At 34.8% G+C, this 23,508-nt stretch overlaps 1 protein-coding gene across 2 annotated transcripts in view; it reads right to left on the bottom strand.

Annotated features, from left to right (window-relative positions):
• The window catches only part of LOC128547873 (uncharacterized), a 70,272-nt gene that overhangs the window by 22,372 nt on the left and 24,392 nt on the right, over nt 1-23,508 (bottom strand). For both annotated transcript variants that reach the window (XM_053521442.1, XM_053521443.1), the window contains 2 exons: nt 15,353-15,492; nt 8,963-9,178 (listed from right to left, as the gene is read on the bottom strand). In XM_053521442.1, coding sequence (XP_053377417.1) covers nt 8,963-9,178; nt 15,353-15,492 — 356 coding nt within the window. The remainder of the gene's footprint in view (nt 1-8,962; nt 9,179-15,352; nt 15,493-23,508) is intronic.

Below are 23,508 nucleotides of genomic sequence, written 5' to 3'. Positions count from 1 at the left end.
TTCAAAACACATTTATTCATGTATTGGTTTGTTTTGGTATGCGCGATTTTTTTACAGTATTTATGTTATGTAACGGCAGGCAGTTTGCCTAACTAGAGTTCCTGGATTGTTTACCGGTACAAGTTAACCTGTTCAAAGCAAGTAATTGTTGCTGATTTTTCATGGAAAATGTTAAAATGTAACGAGCAAACTATTTTTAAGTTTCTTTAACACAGTGACAAGTCAGTCACACCCATTAGCTGTGCATACTGAAATTAGACTGATCGGAGACCATGTAATTACAGTTTGGTGATCATCTGAAGTTCTCTCTAAGCTAGTGTAGAAATTTTTAAACTATCACAATAGTATCCCTAGTCAATGAAACTGGTAGAAGCCGTGTATTTTATTTTCATGTGCTTAAAGTGCGCAATCCTAAACAAATTATCCTCTTTTTTATATTATTTTCTCGACAGTCTCTTATACATTTCGGAGCTCGTCAATCTATAATCATGCTGGAGAGATATTTCAAAAGCGACTTTTCTCCCTTGCTGAGAAAATAAAACGGGGAAGTTAATGTTAACTTACAACAAAGAAACATATACTGCAAGGGCGTAGCCGGAGGGGGAGGAAGGCGTGCGACGGGTGCGATCGCACTCCCTTTTCGGCAAAGCTTTCATTTTTCATTATATCAGAATACTATTGAATGTCCATTCTTTTTTTTTCGGCTCGCTTAGCTCGCCAACTTGTCTATATTTCCTATTCTTGACGCTGTAATCTTTATATGAGCCGTGCCATGAGAAAACCAACATAGTGGGTTTGCGACCAGCATGGATCCAGACCAGCCTGCGCATCCGCGCAGTCTGGTCAGGATCCATGCTGTTCGCTTTTAAAGCCTACTACAATTAGAGAAACCACTAGCAAACAGCATGGATCCTGACCAGACTGCGCGGATGCGCAGGCTGGTCTGGATCTATGCTGGTCGCAAACCCACTATGTTGGTTTTCTCATGGCGCGGCTCATATATAGTCTGATGATGATTCTTTATATTATAGAATTTGATTTTTAGAAAGATCAGAGCATTTCTTTTATGCGAAAATGATTATGTATAACTATTTACCTTTTCACAATAGCGGAATGAAACGTATAAAATGACAATTTACACTTACATTAAGTTTCTAAAAAAATGATGTAAAATAAATAATGTAAACTTTGTAACTGAATACTATGAAATTTATTTACGGCATTATGTGACAATTTTTAACGATGTTATGTGAACTTTAGTGTAAAAATCAAGGACCATACATCAGTGAAAAATTGTTAAGCGACATGACCCGTACCTAGGTTGCTACTCATTTTATTAGAAAATGATTTTAAGAGTAATAACTCCGCAAACAATATTTCGAGCGTACGTGCCAATGATATGCCCAACAAGGCTTTATACCAAGCACTTACTACTATCATTGAAATCTGGACTAGAACTTTGAAATGAAGCGTTGACAAAAATTTCTAGCAGGGCTTTTTTTTTTCTCTATAAATCTACGTCCGGTAAAAGGAGGTAACCCCAAAGCAAAGAAAGTATGTTCCCCAATTCTGAATTTAACTAGTGTTTACCTTTTAGGAATTTTGCCGGTTTAAAATAGTTTGGCTAATTTGTATGTATATTTTGGTCATTAAAACAACAGTCATACTATTGAACAATTACTGAAAAGCAGTCCATTAATATTTTACACAAAAATATCTTTACACAGATTTTGTTTATTTGCAAATTTTCTCAAATAAAACAATTTTCAAGAGCATTTTCCTAACTCCACTGGTGTTGATGGCGTTTCCAAAATAATGAAAAAGGACCGGTCTACATAATTTCTATCTCTTATAATGAAATACAATTAATTCGTCAAATCATTCAACGTACAGTCCATAACTTATGAATAATATAGACCTGCAACTATCATTCCTAAGACGTTTAAGTCAAATCACACAAACAGTATACTAGGAGAAGTAGTCCGAACAATTTTTTTCAGTAAGATGAATAATGGACATAACTCCGGAAAAATATTTCGAGCAGTATGTACCAACGATATGTGCATCTTATTTCAATAAATCCTTTAGGCTTCAATGAAATTTGGAGGTGAATTACTGAAAAAATCTCTTCATAGACTTTATGTATGATAATCAAAGGGCCATTACTCAGTACAAGATCATTTAAATATGAACCTTGTAATACATGTTCAGCTAGAATTTGTACGGATCATTACTATGACATTGTTTTCAAATCCTGCTATTTATGAAGCAGTTCGGATTCATTCAAAAACTACTTTTAAGGGACCCTAACTCACAAAAAAATCGAGGATAAGCACAACAAGGCTTCATAATATCATTTCTGTGAAGTTCCGTTCAAATCCTAGCAGAGCATTTTGAGAAGCTAGATCAGACTATATGAAGACGGACAGACGGACGTACATATAACGAAGGCAGAAAAAATGTATCAATTGAAATGGGAAACATAGTTTATGAAACTTTTGTAGAATTACTGTCTTTTTCAAAAGAAATCTTATTCTAAGTATATGTATATTTTGGAGAGCTCTTGATAAAACACTTTACTCATGCTTGGTTAAAGTAACTCTTCTAATGTCTTATGAGAACATTCCTATACTAACATTCATTTAAATTGTCCCAAATTTAATTACTTTCTAAAAAAGCATAGAACATAACCAACTCAGTTTCATTCAGTCTGTTTATATAATACTTGAATGACGTTCTGTCATGAAAAAGGTGAGCTACTGTAACAGTTAATGAAATAAAAGTATGTCTTGAGAAGACCCCCAGGATTTACAGCACATTCACAGTTCATTGTCCACATCAACTTAAGCCGACAATGTCTAATATTAACTACTGTAAGCATTTTAGGCCACCCCCGCCTCACACCTCACCCCGGGTTCCTCCCAAACAAGAGTTTTCCCCCAATGGCGGCCACCCGTGCCGGATGGGGGGACGACCCCTCTACAACGGCCACCAGGTCCGATCCAAAAGTCAAGGTCTGGGGCGGAGCTGGGGTGCCCAAACTGAAAAATGTGAAAATTTCCAAAAACGGCCTCGGACCAAGTTTGAGACCGCTCGCGAGTGAACAAGAGTTTTCCCGGGGTAGCCGCTATGCTGCCCCCCATACACTGTCACCCTCTACAACGGCCATCCGGTGCCTTCCCAAAGTCAAGGTCCCGTAGGGTCCTCCTATTAACTGCTGTAAGCATTTTAGGTCACCCCCGCCTCACACCTCACCCCGGGTTCTTCGAGTTTTCCCCGAATGGCCGCCACCCGTGCCGGGTGGGGGACGACCCCCTCTACAACGGCCACGCGGTCCGATCCAAAAGTCAAGGTCTGTGGCGGAACTGGGGAACCCCAAATTTCTGTCTTATTTGACAGTCATGATGTTAATCTATACAATGTACATGAATGAATACACTGATGGATAATTATCCTTTCCTGTTTTGCATAATCTTCATCGCCATTCAATTTTCAATCGGTAGCTGGGAAATTCGATTTTAGCACACAACAACTTCCTTCAAACTATTGTTTGTATTTTTACTTCAGTTATCATTAGAAATAACTATTTGAATATAAATGCCGATAAAACACATGTACTAAACGTGCCCGGGCCAAATTCGAAACCATCCCTTGCAATTTAGAAAAGCGCGGGTTTTTCTACTTTCAGTTTCTTAAGATACAACCTGGGGAGGTAATTACATCATAGTAAAGACCAAAACTCAGAGTTAAATACACTATACTATAAAATGATTTGACATTTGAGAGTTCAATTTATAGGCTCGTCTCTCAATTTTGTAAATCAGTCGTGTTTTATTACAAATGTATATTCACTTCCTGTCTAAATAAAATGGTGTTGTGGTTGCGTGGAGTATTGTCACGTAAGCGGTTGGGTCAATTTATTTTTTATTAACCTTTTATGTGCGATAAAATTAATTCATTCTTTCACTTACTAGTGTATGTTTTCTATTTTTCTTTTCATCTTAACGCAAAATACCACGCATAATTTTCATTATCGGTAAGTTTCGCCAGCTAATTCGCCAGAGTCCACAGTACAATTTTTTTAGCCAAGAATTTCATAAAAATATAAATAATTTGATTTGCACATGTATGCATCACATCCATTGTGCATTATATAAAATATTTTGTACTTACTTGTAAAAAATATTATAATACGCATTAGACTTGCATATAAGTTCGTTTGATCTGTTGTGACTTTACATAACACTATGTTAAAGATGCAACTTTATATTGATTAAAATACTGATGGATATACAAGCACTTCTTATACCTACCATACTATCACAGCTATTTAGGCGGTTCATCTTTTTGTTGGTAAAATTAATTATTGTACAAAATAAATCTATACTACTATATTGTATTTGCAAACACTATCCAAATTATAGACCGTTCCTTTAAAAAAAAGTATAAAGCATCACTAACTTTAAAACTGAATAATAACTCATGGTTATAGCAGCACTTCACTTGTGGTAGTACAGTTGTAACTGCTGGCAGTAGGAGCAGTTAACTGTTGAAACTGCTGGCAGTAGGAGCAGTTAACCGTTGTAACTGCTGGCAGTAGTGGCAGTTAACTGATGTAACTGCTGGCAGTAGGAGCAGTTAACTGCTGCTACTGCCAGCAGTTACAGCAGTTAACTGCTGCTACTACTGTACTACCAACTTCACGCCGATCACAGCTGAATGACATTTTATCCTGTTAATAAATTTAAGCAATCTTAGATCATTAAAAGGTTCTAATGTAGGTGACCTTATCGGTCTGTTAAGTATAATCTCGGCCGCTCTTTTTTGTATTACTTGCACTTTAATTATATAACATTTTGTATCCTTTCCCCAAATAGTACAACAATATATTTAATCGATAATGGAAAGGATATATGCATTATATAGTACATCAGTTTTGCTTCTTCGCTAAGAAAAAAGATGATATTTTAAAATGATTCATACCGAAACTATTCTGGCGTATTTTGCGCAGGCAACTGTAGCATTCTTCGGCACACTTCGGGGGCGTTTGCCACTAATAGTGACAGCTGTTGTCTGAGGTTAAATTTTAAATACTTAGTATATTTTGAGAGTTATATATACTTGTAGTTTTTCCCTGTAAATTGTCAAGGTCACTCCCAGCCAGCATGACTATATCGGCTCGATATTGGTATAATGTCGGCAAAATGTGCCGATGTAGGGCCGACGACGGGCCATTGTAGTGCCGCAAAATATTGAAATCGGTAGATCAATTTCAATCAGTGTAACTATTTTTTACGTCGCATTGACATTGGACCGATATTGGATTCTCTAATATAACTATATTTTTCAAAATATTATTGATAAACGTGAAAAAGTAATCTAATTGTTTAAATGTGCTAATTTATCAATCAAATATGATATTTGCCCGAATTAATCAAACTAGGTTCCAAACAAAATTTGTAGACGGCATTTATCAAAATTTTATATGTAATAAAGGGAGGTTATAATTAAGAAGCATTTTTATTTTTATGTAAAATGCCGCCATAGAAATATTTATATTTACAAAAATATTGAAAATATAAATATGTTTAAAATTCTCATGAATTGAACAGTTTAAATAGCGTTAAGAATATACAGAAAGCTTACGTAACTGTATAAAACATGCAGTATATAGTTGTGAAAAATATTTTATCAATAAAATCAAATAAGCATCATTTATTTCTACAATGAAATAAACAGTATGAATAATCAGCCTAAGGTCAACCATCGCGGTCCAGTTGCGACTACGAGTGACCTGTCGCTTTAATTTTTAAATTTGGATTTTCCAGATTGTTCCATTTATTAAATAAGGGTTTGAAAGATATTTTACTTATTTAAAACTATAAATATATTTCAAATAATGTACAGATCAAAATTGCCTCTCCAGCTCAGTTGGTAGAATTGAGGAGTCTTGCTAGTGATTCTTAAAATAACTTTTGCGAGTAAGAGGCTGTGGGTTCGAATCCCACAAAGGGCGATTTGTTTTATGATTGAATTTGTTTTATTTATATTTTTCATTTATTTTTTTTATTTCATTTTATTTCATCATTTCAATTTCATTTTTAATTTCTTTCATACACTGTTGAATAATTTACAATCAAAAAGATATTTGAAAAACCTATGTTATATACGAAAATAGCAAAATGATACAATTAATGTAATTCAAATACATATTTAACATTATCATCATTTTAAATGTATGCTAGCAGAATATATAATGGAAAAAAATATTGATCTCCGTTGGAATTCGAACTGTTAGAGCCGACACGCTTACCACTGCACCACTGCGTCTAATTGTCGAAGGAGGCAGTCATTTAAATATTTATTATAAAAATAAGTTATAAAAAGGTAGGGTACCCCTTTACTGAAGTGGTTTATTCCAGTAACCTTTCAAATATATTAATAAAAGCGACAGGTCACTCCTAAATGTTAGGCTTGTGAACTGTAAATATTTGTTACTACGACGTGCGTTTCTGTGAGTGACAGATGAGACACGTTAGGCTAGGTCTCGTAGATGTATATTTGATTTCCTATATCTATTTTTAACTGTTTGCATCAATTTACTGCCTTTTAATGTGTTGGGCCTTTTTGCATTTTTGTCGTGCTCAACAACATGTATTAAAAAAGAACATAATATATTCAAGTTACCAAAATACCTTGCACAAATATGAACTATCGCTTTAAATACATACATGACACTGTTATCTTACCTTCAAATTAATTAAATATTGTAAATTTATCATCTAAACTTACATTATGAGACCTTGAGAAACACTTTAGTGTCCCTAGGGCCTCTCTCAACATTCACTCACTCTTGGGAGTTGACTCGACTGTCACTCACCTTTATGAATACAAATCGAATCTTTCCTGAGTAAAGACGTGACCGTTACGCAATTTATTTGAGTGTACTAAATGAGTGGTGTTGAAGTATTTTCTATGAATATAACCCTTAGACTTGTCATAGTACGCTAGAGAAATATAAAGTGGTAGTATTGAACTGGGAATTCATGGCATGTCAATTCTGTCAAATTGTTAGCCGTTCTCTGAGCCTTTCTGTCATATAACACAGGCTTTAAAAACGTTTCCGCCTATCAAGGCAGCAATTTGTATTTACCCGTACTAGTTTGTAAGCCTGTAACTTTTTTTTCCAGAAAAAAAACTTCTATTGTCTATATCATCAAGTTGGTGTACATGATCCTGAGGGATTAATGTGTTCGTTTATAACATAACAATACCAGAGTTTATTCACATAAAAGATATTTTAAAGCGAAAACAAATAATTTCACCTTCTGGATCAAAACTGCTATATAGAACTATTTTGATAATTGGAAAATCGAGCCCAAACCTACCAAATTATATCTCCAGTCAATGCAAAACAGACTTGTGAATACTAAAACGCCCTTGCTCTAATTATACCATTATCACAACCAAATAATTAAACTACGTATTAATTGTCTGCAAATTTTGGGGTCTGTCATCCAGGCAGAGATCTGTCATAACTGGCGCCGGTAATAACAGTGTGGTAATACGTGTTCAAAAGGCAACAATGCCAGAGGCTTTTTATAGTTATAGACTTGTAAGAACTTATGTAAATCATGAAGAGAGCTCTTGATTTTGATCGGTGGGTTCATTTGAACAAATACACAGGTCGTGAGAGACGATTTTGTGACCAACACTACAGGATCATTATAAGATTTTCCTAAATTTTTGGCACATATTACTCTGACAGTCATTCATTTTCTATAGAGGAAAGCAATACAAAAAATTGTCTATTGAAACACTGTACACAGTAATTAAACCACTGCGGCGAGTTAACCCTATTACAGACTATTAATTTTAATACACGTAATAAACGGGTGTAGAAAGACTAGCAGACATCGAAACAATTTATGCTTAGAACCTACTGCTCCTTGCATCTTATTTCAATTTACACAAATTCAACCGTTGGTTAGGAGGTAAGGAATACTGAATGTCCGTAAAAGTTATGACACGTGTAAATGATTAATAAATTAAACAAGATATTCAGTTATTAAGAGATTGAGTTGTTTTGCAAAGCATATTTTTATGTGACGTTGACGTGACTGAAAACGTTTGAAAACGTTGACTTGTTGATATCACACTACTCGTTAGGGTTGCTTATATATCGTCTGGTACATTTTCGGTTTTTAAAAGGTCTGGAGTATTAAGAAATAAGGCTCAAGTGTTCTATATGAAATGCTAAAAGAGATTATTTTAGATAAACATTTGCAAGTTACATGTATATGTCTGAATTTAAGTATTTGTTGAAAAGTTTTGAGGACTTTTACCAGTCATTCAAAATGTGTAATCGTCAACTAATACTGATTCTTTTATTGATAGTAATATTTTTGGGCAATCTTAAAGTTGCAAAAATGTCTAATTCCTTTCACACTATTGGTTGCCCCTTATTAGTAGAAAAGCTACTACCGTAGAGTTTCAATGATTTTGGAATAAGTCTTGAATGTGTATATATGTTTTTGTCTTGAAAAGAGCGTAAACTCACTTTTCTTTCTTTTGTCATTGTGTCTGAAAATAGGATTTTTAACTATTTGACTAATTATCAATAAGGTCATAGGTTATTTTTTTACTGTGCCTCTATTATAGAAAGAGCAATTAGAGATGTTATTAAAATCTCCATTATCAAAAGTGTTGTACTACATGGCCTGAAATGTGCCTGCATAACTCATTTCTTCACGAAAAACTTGAGAGAGAGAGAGAGAGAGAGAGAGAGAGAGAGAGATCTGCCGTTATTCTTTGTAACATGGGTGTAAAACTAGACAACTGAATTACGTACCTATACACAGCTCTCTAGTGAGCGATAAAGGGCCATTTCGAACCAGCAGTATTACATGAATGCAGCATTAATACTTCTCCTGCTCTCAATGAATAAATTAAATACGCTTACCAAATATGAATGACATCACATGGTACGCCGTCATTATATATTTCTCCCCAACTCTGAACCCTGTCCCAATAAGTTCGCCGGAAAACAATATGGCGCAAACTGACTCCATGTACCTTGAGAGACACTTTACAACGCTCTGTGTTAAAGTATCATCAGCGGCTTTCTTGAAATGATTTGGTTTTGTAATAAAAAATGTTGATTGATCTAGCTGCGACTCTGTAATAGACATTTTATAATAGTGTTTTGTAATGTCCTTAGATGTCTAGAAAGTTAAAGTTTCCAAAGCAGTCATACGATTTCGCTTATAGGTTACAACATGCATGATTTAAAAAACAAAAGGGTCATTGACCCTCAAGAGCTCACATGTGTATAAGACTTTAAGCGCGTTTGTATAACCTAATGGTACAAGGATTGATAGGTGTCTTCTATGTTAACCTACGGCAATAGTTAGACAGTACAACTCTGATATCATACGCCAAAAATCAAGGCTCTAGCTATTATTGATTCAGAGAAGATGCATGTGGTCCAAATGTGAAGCCTGTGCCTTCAAAAATGTAAACTAGGTCACTAGGTCAACGTCAAGGTCAAAGTTTATTTCGGTACACAAACCTATGCATGTGGTCCAAATTTGAAGGCTGTAGCTACAGAAATGTGAAAGTAGGTCACTAGGTCAAGATCAAGGTCAACTCATGTCAAGGTTCATCTTGCCACTTAAAACAATACATGTGGTCCAAATTTGAATCTTGTATGATATGGAAAAGAAGATTGTAAAAGTTTTTCCCTATATAAGTCCATATAAACCAAGTGAACCCATATTTGACCCAAGGGGAATAATTTAAACAAACTTGGTAGAGAACCACTAGATGATACTACATTACAAATATCAAAGCTCTAGGCTTTGTGGTTTTGGACGAGAAAATTTTTAAAGTTTTTCCCTATATAAGTCTATGTAAGCCATGTGACCCCCAGGGCGGGGCCATATTTGATCCTAGGAGAATAATTTGAACAATCTTAGTAGAGGACCACCAGATGTTGTCACATACAAAATACTAATGCCCTAGACCCTGTGGTTTTGGACAAAAAGATTTTCAAAGTTTTTCCCTAAATAAGTCTATATTAACCATGTGACCCCCGGGGCGAGGCCATATTTGACCCTGGTAGAGGACCACTAGATGATGCTACATATCAAATATCAAAGCCCTAGGCCCTGTGGTTTTGGACAAGAATATTTTCGGGCCAGCAGTTTCACACATGAAGATTTTTAAAGTTTCCACTAAATACATATAAGGAAAAATGACCACGCCCTCTGGCGGCAATGTTTTCTGACAAATCAAATAATTTAAACAATCTTGGTAGAGGGTGCATAAGGACCATTTGTGTGAAATTATTTCAAAATCGGACCATCGGTTTAGGAGGAGATGTCGTTTGAAGTCTTTTTTTTTTTTTTTAGCTCTGGTGGCCCCTATGTGCAACCAAGCGGAACCGTTTGAATGGTAGAGGACCATCGAAGGAATATCCACGCCAAGTTTATCAAAATCCATTCAGTAGTTGTGGAGGTTATGTCTTTTAAACACAATTGTTGACGACGGACGGACGGACGGACGACGGACACAGCATGATCATAATAATTTACCATGAGCATTGCTCAGGTGAGCTAAAAAATCGATTTAATGTATTCTTACTAATATTCACAAACATTCACACGCATGTTACTGAGTTAGATGCCATTTTTTCAATAACAAATATTTAGTACAATTAGAAAGGGAGACAACTTTATATAACAATAGGGCCATGATGACCCTATATAACTCATCTGAGTAACGTTGTTCGCTTGAACAAATTTCTTAAATAAAGTTTTAAAAACAAGAACATCAGGGAAGTGGGTCAAGGTAAAGATTATGCAAGATTATTTCTGAAATCTGTAAAAAAATTACAGGTGGTCCAAATCCTTTTGCTGTAGCTTAGAAAACAAGGAAATGGGTCAGTAGGTCATATTGATGGTCACTGAAAGTTTATTTAAAGATCGGCATGCAAAACTATACATGTCATCCAAATTTCAAAGCTGTATCTTAAAAAGCAAGGAAGTAGGTCACATTCATGGTCGCTGAAAGTCAGTTTTAAGATCGGTATGCAAAACTGTACAATGTCATCCAAATTTCTAAGCTGTATTTTAAAAATCAAGAAAGTAGGTCAGTAGGTCAAGGCAACAGTCAAGTGACCACTAATTACTTGGGGTCATAAGGTAATTATAATTAAACAGTCTAGGAAATATGATCAGATAATAAGTATTTTCCTGTATTACTCATATAAAAACTATGTGACCCTCGGGGCGGGGCCTGTTTTCACCCCAGCGGCATAATTTAAACATTCTTGTTAGAGAGCCTCTAGGCAATGCTATCAAAAGCCTAGGCCTTGAACTTTCAGTCAAGAAGATTTTTAAAAGCTTTTTCCTATGTAAGTCAATGTAAAACTTGGGCCCCCATGCACTACTGCATGCACATGCCATTAAAAGGGTCATAAAATTGGCCTTAATTTTTTCAAACGTTTTTAACAGCGTTTGAACAGGTCACCATTAAATTTCACCAATTACTTCTTACTATTTAATGGGATTTTAATGACCATATTTTTAATGCCATATATCAAAAAGCCATGAAATAAGTATATTAAAACCCTGGTAAAATATACCTTGTTAAAATGACTTTGATGGCCATGAAAAGCGGCTTAAAATAAACCATTAAAATAAGTTAACAGGCTCCTTAAAACTCCGTGAAAATTTTTAATTGGCATAAAATTAATGTGCCATTAAAAAAATACCCCTTAATTCCACATTAATTAGTAAGAACTAATGGGGCCATTAATTTTTTTAATACCCTGTTAATGGCCGTTAATTATTTAAAAAATGATTAATGGTCTCATTAAATATGCCAGATTCAATTTTAATGGGTTCGTAATATTTTAATGGTATATCAAATAAGGGCCATGAAAATTTGCCATCAGAATTAGACATCTTAAGATAATCAACTTCATATTTATATTTGCCGTATTGATTTAAACTACGTATTACTACACGTGTAATAGTATCTATACATATGTACTGTTTTGTAAAATGCTAGAAGAATATTTGTTTCTTCTTTTTTTTCTCTCATTATGTTTGCAATGTAAACACATGTAACAACCTCGTACATATTGTCATATTGTATCCTTATTCTGTCACATGTTCATATAAAATAAGAAAATAAATGGATATTGTATTGTATTGTGTTGTACTGAGATGGGTTTACAGGTACCGGTTTAATAGATCAAGTGAGCATGTGGGTAGTTTTAACTATTCAACATTATAATATTGACAAATATTCTGACCAAGTTTTTATTGGTACAGACATTAGGCATCAGGTGTATTCAAAAAGCAACTACTGATGACAATGTCAGCGCACAATGGGCAATCACAACTTAGCTCTACTTCAGTACTTTGTGCTCAGGTGCATGCACTTAAACAGCTAAGAGCAAATGTTTGAGGAATTGCATCACAAGTAGCTTCCCCCCGCCCCAATCAAGCGTACCACACTCTTTGATTCATTGGAACGAAAAAGTGATTGATCTGCTCATGCCCCAAATGAATTTAAATCAGACTGTAAATCTTCACAATCATGTGTTCTGTTCACTTCTCTATAAACCTTAGTTTCTACTCAAGGATTGGAAAATTAATTTGAAAATCTGAACTGGTCTGAACGCATTTTATAATGTAAATTCTTTACCCCACCCATTTTCTTATACAAATGCTGATTATTTGGACAGGAAAAACAAAAAAAAAAACAGAAAGAGTGACATGCATCAGTACATCATTTACCCTTATCAAAATAATGTAGATTGATGTTATCAAATAAATTAATATGTTTTCATCCAACTTTCATTGAAATAAATCCGATTTTTTTGTAGGAGCACAATTTGGCAAACATTTGAATAAATGGCGTAACTGCATCAAGGAGAAATAACTTTAAGGCAACTAAATATAACATCATGATATATTATAGATGATGTGTGTTGTGATAGGTGATAGTATGTATTTATTGTGATTAAAGTCCATTTTAGAACAATATGGGACTGGAATTGTAAGCATTCAATGGGATTGCAAGCCAACAACCAAAAAAAAAAGGAAAATATACGAATCACATTTTACAGAACGAAGGATTTAATGGGCATCACATTGCTGTTAAGGGCCATTAAGTTTACTCTTAAATGAAATCGTACAGGATCTGAACATTTAATGGGCATTAAATCAAATTTAAGGGCAATGAATAATCCTGTTAAATTCAAAATATACAGAATTTCACTATTTTTTCAAAGCAATTAACATTTTAGCCACCAAGCTAAATTTTTAATGGCATGATTCATGGTCAAAAATGGGTGTTTTAATGGTATTTTAACATGTAACCCATTAATATTGTGAAACCTGTTTAATAAAGTGATACAAGAATTAATGGGGTTAATTAACGGTTTTTCCTATTTTAATGGATATTTTACAGGGTTTTGAACCATGTTTAATGGTATGTGCATGCAGTAGTGATGGCAGGGCCTCTTTTTACCCCATAGGCATAATTTGAACACTCTTGGTAAGGGACAACTAGGCAATGCAACATACCAAAAATCAAAAGCCTAGGCCTTGCAGTTTCAGACAAGAAGATTTTTAAATTGTCTATGTTAAATTTGGGACCCCCGGGCGGGGCCTCTTTTCACCCCAGGGCATAATTTAAACAATCTTAGTAGATAACCACAAGGCAATGCTACATACCAATCATCAAAGGCCTTGGTCTTGCAGTTTCATACAAGAAGATTTTAAAAAAATCCTATATAAGTCTATGTAAAACTTGGGACCCACGGGGCGGGGCCTCTTTTCATCCCAGGGGCATAATTTGTATAATCTTGGTACAGGACCACAAGGCAATGCTACATACCAAACATCAAAGGCCTAGGTCTTGTGGTTTCAGACAAGAAGATTTTTAAAGTTTTTTCCTATACAAATCTATGTAAAATTTGGGACCCCCGGGGTAGGGCCTCTTTTCACCCTAGGGGCATAATTTGAACAATCTTTGCAGAAAACCATTAGATGATGTCAAATGCCAAATATTGAGACTCTACGCTTTGTGGTTTCGGACAAGAAGATTTTCAAAGTTTTCCCTAAAAAAGTCAATGTAAACCATGTGACCCCCAAGGCGGGGCCATATTTGACCCTAGGGGAATATTTGAACAATCTTGGCAGAGGACCACTAGATGATGCTACATGCCAAATATTAAAGCCCTACGACCTGTGGTTTTGGACTAGGAGATATTTAAAGTTTTCCTTTCGGTTGCCATGGCAACCATCTGTATGGAATTCAATTCTTTGAACATTTTTTAAAGAAGACTATCCAAGAAACATCCCTGTGAAGTTTCATCAAAATTGGCCTGGTGGTTAAGGAGGAGATGTTGTTTAAAAGAAAGTGTGGACGGACGGACAGACGCCAGACGGTGAGCGATCACAATAATTCACCCTGAGCCTTTGGCTCAGGTGAGCTTAAAAGGGCAGTCAGAGTTATAGGACATGTTATGTCAACTTGCTGTATGATCATAGGGGTTTGTATAAAGTTCCAATGAAGTACCTCATTGGTTTCAGACCTACTCAAGTCAAACAATTATTTTATAACGTCTTCCAAGTGCAATGGCAAAAATGGGGAAAACCTTTGTCAAAATAAAAAGCAGGGTTATGAAATTGTATGTAAAAAATAGAAAATAAGAAATACCAATTTTTGGAAGAGGGAAATACTTTTGTCTAAAAAAATCAACGTGGTGGGACATGGTAAATGAACTTGTTTTATGATCCTAACAAACATGTTGTAAGTTTCAACAGAATATCTGTACGAGAGATGGGATGGGACTCGACAGAACGGGACAGGGACGGACGGAACAAAGTGGTCCCCAAACAAAGTTTGGTGGGACGTATAATAACTATGATATGCCATGTTACACCCCGTTTGATTTAAAGATTATCTTACTGCTACAAAAACAATTTTTGTGTTAGATTCTGTATATCATTATCATTATTCATTCCAGCAACACGATAAGTAAATATAGATTTCAGTTGTGTATGTTTATGCCATTCTCCGTACAAACCCGATGATAAAAAGTACAGATACGGTACTTAACTAGAAGTAAAGGAAATATAGAACGTGTCATGATTTTTATATTTAGGTACACACATGCCTGATTCCGCTTTGCTAATAATAGCTTTATAATTATGCATTTCCTAACAAGACCATTAATGTAGTGACTAAGTTGTTGCGATGAAATCGGTTAAATATTCGAAATGATGAAAGAAAGTTCTAGTAAACAGTCATACAGTTTTAAAACACTTACCTGGAATAATAGTTGAACACGAGGTATTAGGTTGTAACCCTTTGTTAGTGACTGTGCTACCAGATCTATAAAGGACCTCGAAGGTTTTCTCCTTCAGATTGCCTGTCCGATTAAGTAAAAACTGACCTAGGGCTAGACTTCTGAAATAGCATAATAAAGATAGTTAAAGATCATTTCTTGATATATTCGACTAAATTTTACAAGTTTGTGAACAAAAAAGATGACTTTGTAGACATTTCTCATTCTCATTTCTATTGAAATATGAACATTAATCATTTTTCCGTTTTAAACATCTTTCCCCCCAGTGACGCAACAAAATATTTCACATGCCTTTGTAAATAATTATTATATACGTATGCTGCAAAAATGGTACTTGGTCACAGGGGGAAAGTGTTAAAAATTAAAAAAAAACTACATACAGGGTGTCAGCAAATGAATTTTACATAAAATATTTTGACATTTATTGCATGTGTTTCTTAAACCTTACAGACTGATCCTCATAAGCATATCTTATGATTTTTTCAATCAGGTCGTCTGCCTCTTGACAATCTAAGTCCGTCGATTGGGTCTCATCAGGACATAGACAACTGCGTCTGTCGCAAGTCATGAACCATGCAAGTGGCTTAGACATATACAACTAGATGTATTTGTCTTTAACCTAAACATGACAAAGAGATATAGACGAACTTCTATGGAAATATGCCACTGTGGTGCAAATGCCTTTTTACCCTTTGTAGGACACAATTATGGCGCACCTAGAATGCATTTTAAGAACAACATTTGCTTTAATTCGAACCAAAGAACCACTGGATCCAGCATCCTCAACTCTAACAGAACTACACCAGACACCAATTCCGGCGCCTCCCGAACTGACCTTTGTGCCTCCAGAACTAACACTGATACCTCCAGAACTAACACAGACGCCCCAGAACTAACACTGACACCACCAGAATTAACACAAGTTCACCCACACGTCTGAAACTTTTTCCGAAGCCTACCGAAATACTAGTAACGACCTTCAAAGAACTGACACTGATACCCCAAAATATCTACATAATTGTTGATACTAGCTAGTGAAGTTCTGTTACATTGATATATTGGATCAGTCGGTATTTTATTACTACATGTGTTATTATATAAAATATGACCCTTAGTCACAAACTGTTCCAATTTCAAGAAAACGAATATGAAACGAAATTATTTTTGTGACAGTTTGATAGGAAAATAACTTGATTTGAAGCCATTATATAAAATTATCAGCTATTGAAGTCATAAGATGGCAGTAAAATTTGGGCAAAATCCCTAGCATAATGTCCGATGTCCTTTGAAATTAACACATTTTTGACAAATGAAAACTAGCTGAACATGACGAAAACACAGTTATGAGAGTGTAAATCAAATTGACTCTAAAAACATATACAATGTGTTCATTGAAATGTAATGTAAATGATGTACAATTCTTTAGGAATGACGCAACTGAAGCAAAGGGATGAATGAACTCCAGTTGTATCTGTTTACACCTTCTGAAATCTTTTGCACACGGCTAGTTTCTAAACACAATTTTATTACGAGTTCTGGTATATAGAAGAATCAATTATATATAGAATACTCTGAAAACAATACTTTGAGCAGAGGCAACCTGAAATCCACTCGTTATAATTGACTGTTTTTACATATATAAATTATGCAAGTTCGATTGTAAAAGATTTATATTTAAATTGAAGATCAACTTTTACTTAATTAATCTTCAAACGTAATTACGAAACCATACATTTCTGAAATGATAGCATAGAAATCGTTATGTAGAAGATTAATTTTCATTTTAAGACGGCCCGGTATGTGTGACTTGAGAACGAATTGAGTGCTATGTTTCAGCAGCTATCATGGCTGACTCATGAGTTCTGCATATTGTCTTGATAAGGTGACCATTGACGCAAGTTTCTTGAAATTCCTTCAAGGGGTTTAGGAAATACAGAGAAGACACAAAATGGAAGGCTCTAACCTTTGACCTTGACTTGTGACCTTAAGCTTACATGGCTGACTCATATGCTCTGCACATTGTCTTGATGAGGTGATCATTGACCTAAGTTTCATAAAAATCCTTCAAGGGGTTTAGGAGATATAGAGCAGGCACGAAACTGAAGGCTCAAACATTTGACATCTAGTTGTGACCTTGACCTTGAGTCGACATGGCTGACTCATGAGTTCTCATAGTGTCTTGATGAGATGATCATTTGACTTAAGTTTCATGACTATCCGTCAAGGGTTTTAGGAGATACAGAGCGGACACGAATTGGAAGGCTCAAACCTTTGACCTTGAGTTGTGACATTGACCTTGAGCGGACATGGCTGACATATGGATTCTGCACATCGTCTTAATTGGGTGACCGTTTGACCCAAGTTTAATGAAAATCCTTCAAGCGGTTTGTGAGATACAGAGCGGACACGAAATGTTACATACGGACAGAAGACGGAAGAACGGAAGACGGAAGGACGGACGGACGGACGGAGACCATTCCTTTACCCCACCACTCGTCATAAAATCATACAATATTTGCTATATTCACCAACAATTCGAACTTCAGTTTAAGCGTTCACACTTTCATGCATGCCCAAAGAGATCAAGTTTCCATCAGCAGAGCTGTGGATTTTTAATATGAACATTTCTAGACCCGCTAACACTGTTCAGACCGTTTAAAAATGTTGCGTACAGTATCGTATAATTATGTATTTATATAATAGACGATCAACGTACGAATAACTGGTCGCTTGTAAAATTAGCAATTCTTTTACGATATTTTTGTAGTACTATAAGTTTTAATAATAATTATTATTCCTATTTAGCAATTTTATTACAAAAATTTGGTGGATAAGGGCATCAACAATTTGTTCCTTAAACTGTTGCCTAGAATGTGTTTCATTGTTTCAGCTCATTCACTTTAAAATAAGATCGGCCGTCTTGACATTCATCCTAAATCAAGGCAATTTGATTTGATTTTTTATTAAGTAAATCACTAGATTCTAAATAATTTAATATTTTGTAAAAGGTATTTTTAGGAGCTTGCCGTTTACTATATAATTTAATAAAACCCAGCAAATTTCGTTTAGATCTAATTATATAACATAAAATTATGCCTTAGAACCACTTCACTAAAACAATGTTAATGTTATACTGCTTCAACCACGTAAGGACATTATTATTAACACAAGTCTTGCACAAACCTTTTTCATATTTAAGGAAGGGAGTAAAATATGCATAAAATCTCTAGTTTGCTGAATCCTAGGCTATAAGAGAATGGTGCCTCTGACGAAACACGTATGATACAACTTGATGATTAACTAGTTTTAATGATAATGGACCACTCCGAAACAGTTTATCGTCCGAAATATTGTCATCCGGAGAATATACTGCCTTATATTGCCTTCTGCAAGTTTCTTATAAAAAAGAATATATTCCATATCGGGATATGAATTTTTATTAAAACAAAATTGCTGCCTTATCACTGAAGTAGTCAGATCATGTGGTATTATTACGGGCTGAACACTACTAAATCCGGCTGTTCTTTATTCCATATAAAATCCACTTAGTTAATAATGGTTTTTCGCATTTTCTAGCATATCAGGTTATCTGAGACTTATATGTCGATAACGAAATATAATGATACTATAGAAGAAGAAAAAGAAAAAATGTGTGAACGTTTTTATAAGAAAGCTACACTTTATTCAATACAAACCGCTTTGCGCTTCTTTCAATGTTTCTTTTCGAGCGGCGCCTTTTTAACTAGCATGCGATATTTCGATAGAATGTTACACATACATACTGAAACGCAGTAGAGTAAAGGAAAACACAATGCTATTGAGAAAGGGAATTAGGAAAGGCATAAAGATTAGGACTGTTTGACTATTTATATTTGTACTACGCACTTGTGCCTAGACCTGCGTATGATTTCGTTTAATTTAGTACTTGATCCTTTCAAAAGAATGGAACATAAAATGTTCGGTGTTTCTGGGAAGACTGTTCATATTAAGCTGTATAGATGAGCTTTTGTGTTTTGTGATGTAGTCAAGATACAGTTCATTGGGCATTAAATGTCTGGTGTGAATCAACCTTAAACATAGCATGGTGCCATACGCCAAACAAATTATGACTGCAGGCTTCCATTCTGCACTGTAAGTAACTTTGTAAGTTTACAAAATGTCTCGATTTTACATACCCAGCTTTTTTCTTCTTAGGCGTCTTATCAAGCTATCCGCAGCGGGGTGCGAGAACAGCCGCTGCAGACCCAAACGAAAAAAAGTGGGAAACAAAACACTTAAACAAAACACTAATACTACACTGTGTTTTGATGATGTTTTATTAGTATAGCAAATGACATGCAAATGAGGTAACAAAACACTAACAAAACACTAACAAAACATTGCTAACCAAATACCAACAAAACATGATATGCAAATTAGGCTTATACAAAACACTAACAGAATACTTTATGTTTTATTAGTGTTTCATTATATGTGCTAAAGAAAACACTAACAAAACACTGCTAACAAAATACCAACAAAACATATGATATGCAAAAGAGCAAGGTCACAAATTTAAACAAAACACTAACAAAATATTTTATGTTTTTTTATTATTTCATTACCTGTGCTGACAAAATACCATAAGCAAAACATTTTTTACATACATGAATTTATATATGAGCCGTGCCAGGAGAAAACCAACATAGAGGCTTTGCGATCAGCATGGCTACAGACCAGCCTGCGCATCAGCTCGATTTGGTCAGGATCCATGCTGCTCGCTTTCAAATGCTATTGCAACCATAGAAACCATTAGTGAACAGCATGGATCCTGGCCGGACTGTGCGGATGCAAGAAAAAGTATACACACAATATGGTGCTAAAATGTCACCATTTTCTACTCAGTTCCAAAGTCATTGAAGTATTTTGATCAGTATTTTCCACTTTTTGCCATGGCTTTTTTCAACAACATTCTGATGTATAGGCGGTGTAAGATATGCTATTACTTTCAATTAAATGTCACTATTGGTTGAGAAATTTTCTGTAAATGGTAGCCATCATCAGTGTAAAATGCCACAGTTTTTCACAAACTGCCACAAAGCCATTGTCACCATTCGTCTCACTGCAAAACCTGAAGATGTAATAAACCAAGAGATATTAAATCATAAAAGCAGTTTCTTCATTAGTTTTTTCCTTTGTTTATAGTTTCAAAATTAAATTATCATAGTCATAGTAATATTTGGTATTCAAAATAGTGCATTTTTATGATACAGGCAACACTGCAGATTTAATCCAGTAACAACTGTAACATTACTTGTTATATTTTCAAGAAACTTATTTTTATGCCCCCGAAGGGAGGCATATAGTTTTTGAACCGTCTGTCTGTCTGTCGGTCTGTCCGCAATTTTCGTGTCCGGTCCATATCTTTGTCATCGATGGATGGATTTTCAAATAACTTGGCGTGAATGTGTACCACAGTAAGACGATGTGTCGCGCGCAAGACCCAGGTCCGTAGCTCAAAGGTCAAGGTCACACTTAGACATTAAAGGATAGTGCATTGATGAGCGTGTCCGGTCCATATCTTTGTCATCGATGGATGGATTTTCAAATAACTTGGCATGAATGTGTACCACAGTAAGACGACGTGCAGTGCGCAAGACCCAGGTCCGTAGCTCAAAGGTCAAGGTCACACTTAGACGTTAAAGGATAGTGCGTTGATGGGCGTGTCCGGTCCATATCTTTGTAATCGATGGATGGATTTTCAAATAACTTGGCATGAATGTGTACCACAGTAAGACGACATGCAGTGCGCAAGACCCAGGTCTGTAGCTCAAAGGTCAAGGTCACACTTAGACGTTAAAGATCATTTTACATGATAGTGCATTGATGGGCATGTCCGGTCCATATCTTTGTCATTCATGCATGGATTTTAAAATAACTATGCATGAATGTGTGACACAGTAAGACGCTGTGTCGTGCGCAAGACCCAGCTCCGTAGGTCAAAGGTCCTAAACTCTAACATCGGCCATAACTATTCATTCAAAGTGCCATCGGGGGCATGTGTCATCCTACGGAGACGGCTCTTGTTTTAAATTTGATTTCAAATGTTGATAAGGTTCCAGCGATGGCAGACAGATATTTATTGATTTGGGAAAATGATTAACAGATTGGACTTATGCATTGCTATTACCCTTACCATATTGTTATAATAAATAGTAACTTAGTTTGATTTCTGCCAGTTACCTGCACTTACACCTCAAGTTGTGATTACTTAATTTGGTATTTTTAATTATTATATATTGATTTGGACTTGATATATAGGAGATAAGTATAAAACCTGCCATGAGTTTGCTGGTAATAAGTGTTAAAATTGATCTATTAAGTCATGTTCAGGAATTTTTTTTCAATTGCCCACATTCAATCAAACATACAACTATGGTATTGATAGTGTATACATGTATATAGTAATATATAATGCCAGTATATATACTTAAATGTTTTTGAACTGCTGGATTCGTTAGGTCTTCTTTGAACACAATACGTTGATAAGGTCCCAATTCATTCATGTGTGCCATACCTATATACATACATGACATATGGTGTTATACCTGAAAATAGATTTAGTTTAAAACTTAAAATGTTCATAAAAACCTTTGGTTTATTATTGGGTATGTCAATGAACTAAAATTTTAACTGTATACATTGTGATGATGGGGCTTAAAAATGTCACTAGTTCTACCAAATGTATTGCAAATAGAGGGTTACATTAGTCTTTATTCTTATTACATTATACTCTTCAATAGATTAAAAGAATTATCTGGATGAACATGATTAAATTAATAAATTTAATTACCCCAGTCTTGTAAAATAAACAATATGAGCCGTGCCAAGAGAAAACCAACATAGTAACTGGTTTTCTCATGGCGTGGCTCATATAATCATTTATAAAAGCAAGTAAATAATCCATAAACAATTATTTTTGTTAACAATAATTTTCATTTACCTTAACATAAATGTGTGCAACACCAATAGACTAATTAATAAGTAAAAACAGGTAAAAACACTTATTTTAAAGCAAAATATTATTCTCTGAATTTACAGACTGAAGTGCCATGGTAAGCAGACTGGTAGCATTGTTTACCCTGTGATTGGGGAGATAACTCTACTGGTTTAAAGTTTTTGTCTCCCTTGAATAATTTCATTTAAAAGTATCCACTTTTTATTTAGTAAATTAAAAGCATGATAAACTAAAACATACAGCTGTTTAATTTGCAAAACAGAAGCATTTGAACAAAAAAAAATATGTGAAGCAACAGTCATTTGTGAAAGCTACCAAAACGAAAAGTAAACAGCCTGCTTCCAGTTTGAATCCATGATTTATCATAGTTACAGGTAATCTAGATTACTGTTGGAAAATAAATAAATTATATTGACTCACCATTTGTATTATTTTCATCACTCTTAAACTTCCATGTTAAATATAAACTGCACATAGTAAACAAAGAGCTATATAAATAAACTTCTTTGTAGTGAAATAACTCCATCATGCTCTCACAGAACTTCCTGTTTAGATTTGAATTTTTGATATTCTTGGGCAAATGTGTCATTTACAGTCAGCTAATGAAAGATACATGTAGGATGTTGAAACTATTTCTGTTCTAGAGTTAGATTTTATTCCATTTAGATACACATAAATATTAAAGATTACTCTGATAAAAAACCCAAAAAGTTAAGGATTACTTTTTGTGGTACATGCACAGTCGCCAGAAGTAGTTCCCTGACTTTATTTTCATTGGCTGACCTCTTGGTAGAGTTTCTAAATATAAAGCAGACAAGATCTTATCAGTCTGTGGTAATCTCCTGTTGTGAGATAAGCAACATGTACACTGCAGTAGATTAATTGATCACCCCTTAATAGCCAGGTGGAAAAATTGCAATATTATATATCTATGCAACTACTGTTAGTGATGTTCTTTTTGATGTAACTCTAGGTGAAAAAGTAATGATAATTATTTCAATAAATTTTTAATTAGTTCAAAATGAACTTTTCTGCAAAGTGCATGAATACATTATAATATATACAAGTTGCATTACAATTCATGTTTTAATCCCATTTGTTCTGTTACCTATCTAATTTA

The sequence above is a fragment of the Mercenaria mercenaria genome, chromosome 13, assembly GCF_021730395.1.
Source record: "Mercenaria mercenaria strain notata chromosome 13, MADL_Memer_1, whole genome shotgun sequence".
NCBI classification, from domain to species: domain Eukaryota; kingdom Metazoa; phylum Mollusca; class Bivalvia; order Venerida; family Veneridae; genus Mercenaria; species Mercenaria mercenaria.
This window is presented reverse-complemented; position numbering and strand designations above follow the sequence as displayed.